Source organism: Aquila chrysaetos, chromosome 8 (genome assembly GCF_900496995.4).
Source record: "Aquila chrysaetos chrysaetos chromosome 8, bAquChr1.4, whole genome shotgun sequence".
In the NCBI taxonomy this organism is placed as follows: domain Eukaryota; kingdom Metazoa; phylum Chordata; class Aves; order Accipitriformes; family Accipitridae; genus Aquila; species Aquila chrysaetos.
In genome coordinates this window covers 21,373,051-21,379,050 of record NC_044011.1, presented here as the reverse complement: position 1 = coordinate 21,379,050, position 6,000 = coordinate 21,373,051, and the positions used below count along the sequence as shown (strand labels likewise).

Here is a 6,000-nt window from a genome sequence, read left to right as displayed (position 1 = left end):
GAGATGAAGACTTGTAGGATTAAAATCATTAGAAGTCACAGGTTAGAGTCAGCATCCATTCATCGTTTACTGTGAAATGGTTGAAATAGAGGTCTTCTTCATTTAACTGTCTGTCACTGACTGAAAGCAAGCATCTTTTCTGTTTCAGTTTAAATGAGTTCCTGCCTAATCACATACTTGTTTCACTATCAGAAACGTTATGTTGAGGACACTATGAAGACATTGTGAGTGTGGGACTCCATGCTCCTGGGCTATACAGTTCTTATTTTAAAGAAAGGACACTTTTTTCATCTTCTGTTGCAACTTTTGTTGTAGAAGAAATAAAATATCTCAAACTTCTATTTTATAAATTGTATTTTAATTCCAAGGTTTAAAATAGAACACCCCTAGAAACAATCTTAAGGATATTTTCACAAGTGCTTTTGCCTTCTTTTTTTTATTACAGTACATGGCTATTTCCTTTCTAAATGCAAATATATACCATTTTAAATTGTAATATAGGACATACAAAGCATCCTTGGCCTTTGTGTAGCATAAAATGATTATGATGAACCAAATCATTGAATGCAGCAAAGGTTAATTTAAAAAGTATCCAAGTATGTATTCCAGACATAGACCACAGATGTTGATTTACAGCTGGATCTGAGCTGATAGGATGCATCTTCCACCATTATTCCTGTAACTGGGAAGAGAAAGAGAATTGCCACTGGACTGCGTGTTTAAGGTGGATGGTATTCAATTTAACTGAAAATGCAACACATGCCATTTGCCTGCATCCCTCCTGTACCTCTGCAGGTTGTTCAGCAGTCCAGCTCCAACCTGAGCTTCCAGCCTTTCACAGTACTGGGAAAGCAAGGAAAAATGCAGGAAAATCACCTAGAAACTGACTCCTTCCTTAGCCCAAACCTGCTGACCAAGTTTCATGAGAGACCAGTGTTATGCATCATATTATGAAGCAGAAGAAAGAAAATTTTTCGTAGCTAGGGTACCAATCTGAGAACAGACGCACAGGTTCAAACAATGATGCTTTTCCAGTTTTCCCCTGCTACCCCTAGAAAGGGCCCAAATCTGAGCTTACTAAGGCCAACAACACAGAAATCAGCTTTGGCGTAGGTCTTTGTACACTCTGTGCCTTGGTACCTGCAAGGCAGGATGATAGTAAATCTCCCTGCTGGGCACATGATATGTGAAGGTAGTCTAATGATTGAGGTAAGTAAACAAACAGATTTTTCAGACCAGCTAATTGAGCTAACTCTTGCATTTTGGCCCATGGAAACTCATGAAATTTGATAACTGATTTATTTCTAAACACATTACACCTGAAGAATGGCCATGAAAAGGACAGGCCCATTTGAATTAAATACATCACATAAATCCCTGAACAGAATTGCAGAGCTTGCAGCAGAATTGCATGTTAATAATGTTGGAGATCACTCATTTTCCTAGTTAATTATTACTTGACAGTGATAAAAACTGATGAAAGCAATACTATGTATAACTGCATAAAGAAAGGGAAGAGGGAGATGTTTCTGAGGACTGTGCCAGCATACAAATAACTATCCACACCATTCCTCTAATCTCCTTAGCCATATCATTCCTACCTGGTGTGAAACTAGCTGAGATGATATAAGAACTCTGGCTAATATTGTCATATGGGATGGTGGTTTTTATGCCACTTTTTTTCTCCTTTTGGAGAGTATCTGCCTTTGGTGAGGGGATAGTTCTTGACTTCCAGAGTCATCTCCAATTTCAGCTGGTGACTTACCTGCCTCAGAGGCGCCAGCCCTGTCACTGCAGCACAGTGCATTGCCTGCTGCTGTAGGCACTGCTGCGGTCCAGCATTGGCACGTACGTTTTAGCCACGACGCAGTAGCTCAGTCCGGGCCTCAAATTTTCTATTTTAATAACCTTGTCTTTTCCTTCATACACCGGGACTCTGTGTTGCTTCAGACAGAGTGGAATAAAAACAGCCAGTCAAGCACATTGCCCTAGCAAGTGTGTCTGTGACTAAAGTTTGATAAGAACAGAGGATGCAGAGCAGTGCGTGGACTTGCACAAAGTCAACAACATCAATAATTTATTTATGATTTTAAAAGAAAATTCCCTCCAAAATTCCCCTCCTGTCCTTTTTTTCTTTTATCTAGGCCTTAGTGTATGAAATACTAAGTTGATGGGAAAGAATAAAGGGAGGTATTACAACTCAATTCAAATTTGATTCCTGAAAAATAGGCCTACTTTGTTTTCAAATACTTACCCAGTCATTGATACCCTCACAATCCCAGAAGACAACTTCAACTGTAAAACAAGAATAGTGTGCCCATACTTTCCTGGCCTTTCAATGGTAAATGTTCATCTTTGAATATGCATTTACCTCGTCTAGCAAGTTGTTAATTATGAAGACTTGGTATAGCAGATCATAATAATTTGTCATTGGTATCTTGCTGCCTCTCTTCCTTTTATAAGGAGAACGTGGAGCCTGGAGCTTTAGTATTATGGATTTGTTGCTATGAATCACAATTACGGTCGGAGGTCCTATCATAGCTAAGGAAAAAAACCAAAGCTGTAAACACAATTGTAGTTTATTAATAATGTTTCACAGAATGCAGTTTGAATCCATTCAACAATTTAATGTTCTTGTTACCAACAATATATTATGCTGTATTTACTTTTAAAGTGCCACTTTGTAAATCCTTACTTCTTCGTGTTATTACTTGGGTCATTTTGGGGGTGACATTTCCTGTGTTTGTAAATCTGTTTTTGAGCCAAACTTTTTGAAATCTCGCAGAGCTGCATGTTGCTGACTGCAGGCTAATCAAGCAAAATGTTTTGGATTCTTTGCCCTAAGTTTTTTTTCCACCCCCATATGTTTGGACTGCATAAAACAGCTATTTGAACCATTTCTGTTATGCCAGGGACACAGCTTCAATCATTACTTTCAAATTTTTTTGCAATCTGCTTGGTTAAACACAGCTAAGGGTTCAAGACAGTGCCTGCATATCTGTGCGTGCAGCCCCCGAGATGTGGGGAGACAGGACAGCAGCTGCCCCATGCGTCTCTCCAGGAGGAGGAGGTGGCGCGTGGCAAGATGGGCTGTTGCTGCTGCAAGGTACTGCTTTATGTCAAAGCTTGTGGTTTCATCTGTACAAGAGGCTTAAGGTAGTTTGCACTTCAGGGCTGTGAAGTGACCTGCACTGACATTCACAATTCAATTTGGCATTGACCAGTGAGCAAAAACTGATTAATTCATGGGAAACTTACTGGTAGGTACACTGGTACTGTTCAGTGTTTTGACAGTCCTCCAATTTCTAACATACTATGGCATTATGATGACTGTACTAACTAAAAGCTTTGCTCATGTCCTTTCTAAATACACTGCAGCCAGGAAAACACATAAAAGTGAGAAGAATGGTGGCCACACAGTTCTCAGCTCTCTTCTCCCTTTTCCCCCCAAGCAGAGAACATTTCCTTCTTTTCCACGTTGTGTTCAGTCCTTCCAGCAGCTCCGAAAACAGCTGAAAACAATTTGTGTAGTTCCATGCCTTGAGGAAGAGGTTGAGTTAGAGGGAGCCGGGAACTTCTGATCTCCTAATTATTGATAAGTGGCTGCTTATCCATAATTGGTTGGCTTTCAAGCGTGGGGAAAATTATTTTATCACAACCCTTCACCTGAGAGCTATTGACTCACAACTTCTGTCGGTACAGCTTTGTGGCTAGAAAAGGATTACTCATGTTTGCAAATTGTGAGCAGAAATGATGTATTCCATGCCACAGAAAATCCAATTCCTTTCTCAGAGAGACCCATATGTTTGCACTTACTTTCTCGCCAGGGAGTGAATCTGCAGCTGAGGCTCCAGTCGGAATAGACGCCAGCTGACACGGCTTTCACTCTGCCGTAGTAAGGCTCTTGGATGTCAGAGGTCTCAGTCGTCAGGTCACAGACATGGTTTTGAATCCCCCAGCAGTCGTCTTTGTTTTGCCACGTGCTCTGCCCATACCTATGAAGAAAGAGGAGGAAGGATGTAAGCTTTAGCTATCGGCAGCTGGGTCTGTACAGATTTTTAACCTGTTTTAACTCGGCAGTAGTGACAAGTGTTCTGCCGTGGAATTTAACTCCCTTCAATTTGATGACAGGGAAGATTGATTTCATGGGCATTTGGGAGCTACAGGTTTCTGTCTTTTCTGAAAGAAGCCTAAAGCAGAGAAATGGGTCACCAGCCCTGTAGGAAGCCACCACATACTTGCCCCTTGGGAGAGGCAGGAGAGCTTTGGCTTAGCCACTGTGTTCAATGACAGGCAGAATGCTGGCTTCTACCAGCTAATTTCTCAAAGGCAATAGTGATTTCAGGTGCTCATCAGGTGTGCCAGGGTCAGGAGCGTACCTCCTCTGAGGACCAGCCTCTAGTGCTGCCTCCAGTTTGGCATGTGAGGCACCCTATGGCACTGTCGTGGGGAAGGTGGGCCACCAAAATACATTAAATGTCCTATTGCAGAAGTACCTGACCTAGGTAGACCTGCTTCAGGCAGGCAGTTGGACCTGGTGACCTCCAGAGGTCCCCTGCAAAGTACATTTTTCTGCAACTCTATGGTGCAATGAGGGTGCAGAGCGCATTGCTGGAAGTGCTTGTTCCCTGCCTGCCTCGGGCTGTTCAGCTGCACCTTATGGGCTATTGCTAAGTGCAGCAACAACGGAGAGCTGGCAGCTGAGCAGGACGTGGCTGTTCCCCAGCTATGGGGAGAATATTCCGTGTCACCTGAGAAATCCCTTTGATGTGCCAAGCAGATGGGAGACTGGAGTTCCCCTGGTACTTACACTTTATACTGCACAAAGTAGACTGTGTCTCTTGCCTCTCTGGCCCTCCCAGGCTGCCAATGCAAAGTGCTGTTGAAGTTTAACGAACGAAACTCTACCTTCTGCGGCTTAATTGAATCTTGCAGGTCTTGGTTTTCCAAAACTAAAATTGCTGCAAATAATAAAGAATGGAAACATAACGTGTTTGTCAGAGACACTCCTCCGTATCGAAATGGGGGAGTATTGCTACAGCTCATTTGGTTTCATGACTAGCAGACTGCAGGCAAATTAACTTTCATGGATCTCATGTTCAAAACTTTCCAAGTCACAGTGACTAGAATTAGCAGTTACAGAATAAACACATTTAATATTATGAAAGGAACACTTTTATGTGGTTTGGTTGTGGTTTGGTTTTTTTTTTTCCTTAGTGAGTTTACTGCTGTGAAAGATGCCTGATGAACACCGCAGGAAACAAACTCTTCAGATCAATTCACAAAGCCTGCAGTAAGCAGCCCCATCGGTAGTTAAAGTTGAGTGCTCTTTCCTCCACATCTCAGCTTTAACATGCAGAGATTATAGCTGTTTTAACTGTTGTCCCAGCTGTGTTTATCAGCTCTTGCCTAATAAAAAATAACATGAGATTCACTGCTTTTCTGATCTGCATTACTGGAAAAAGCTGACTGACAATTTTCAAGATAATCTGTTTTCAAACTGTGATAGTTACTGATGGCAGAATCAGTTAATAACCTCTCTGAAGCACACAAATCCTAACATTTTTCTAGGTTTCGTGACCCAGATGACTGCAGCTTTACCCCTGGCATATCAGAGAGTCAGGTTAAGACTTGCACTAGTTGAACTGAAACTGGTAATACAGCCATGAATAAACTCAATGGGCAACATGCTTGTTTTATCTGCATTTCAGAACCTTGAAAGACAAAATAACAGACTAATTTGGAATTGACTGGACTTCTGAAACCTACCAAAAGATCCAGAGATTTCTTGACTCATCCAGAGATTCAATAACAGACCCAGTGCCCACCCCCCGCCCCCAGGAAAAGAGCAGAATGCCTTTACTTACTAGTTATCTCATCCTGAAGCAGGTGCATCAGTAAGCAGAGGGAGGAAAGCAGTAGCCCCCTCATGCTTAGGAGAGCGGCTCCATGACTGAAGAGCATTTCTCTTCCTCTTGGGCATGTCTTACAAGGAAGTAG

At 42.1% G+C, this 6,000-nt stretch overlaps 1 protein-coding gene across 1 annotated transcript; it reads right to left on the bottom strand.

Annotated features, from left to right (window-relative positions):
- Positions 1-419: 419 nt before the first annotated feature.
- On the bottom strand, positions 420-5,998 carry IL22RA2 (interleukin 22 receptor subunit alpha 2). The gene is given in 6 exon segments (XM_030023358.2): positions 420-1,944; positions 2,372-2,541; positions 3,817-3,995; positions 4,811-4,961; positions 5,868-5,943; positions 5,945-5,998. Coding segments are annotated over 6 exon segments (771 nt in total). The 5' UTR covers positions 5,984-5,998; the 3' UTR covers positions 420-1,788.
- Positions 5,999-6,000: the final 2 nt, after the last annotated feature.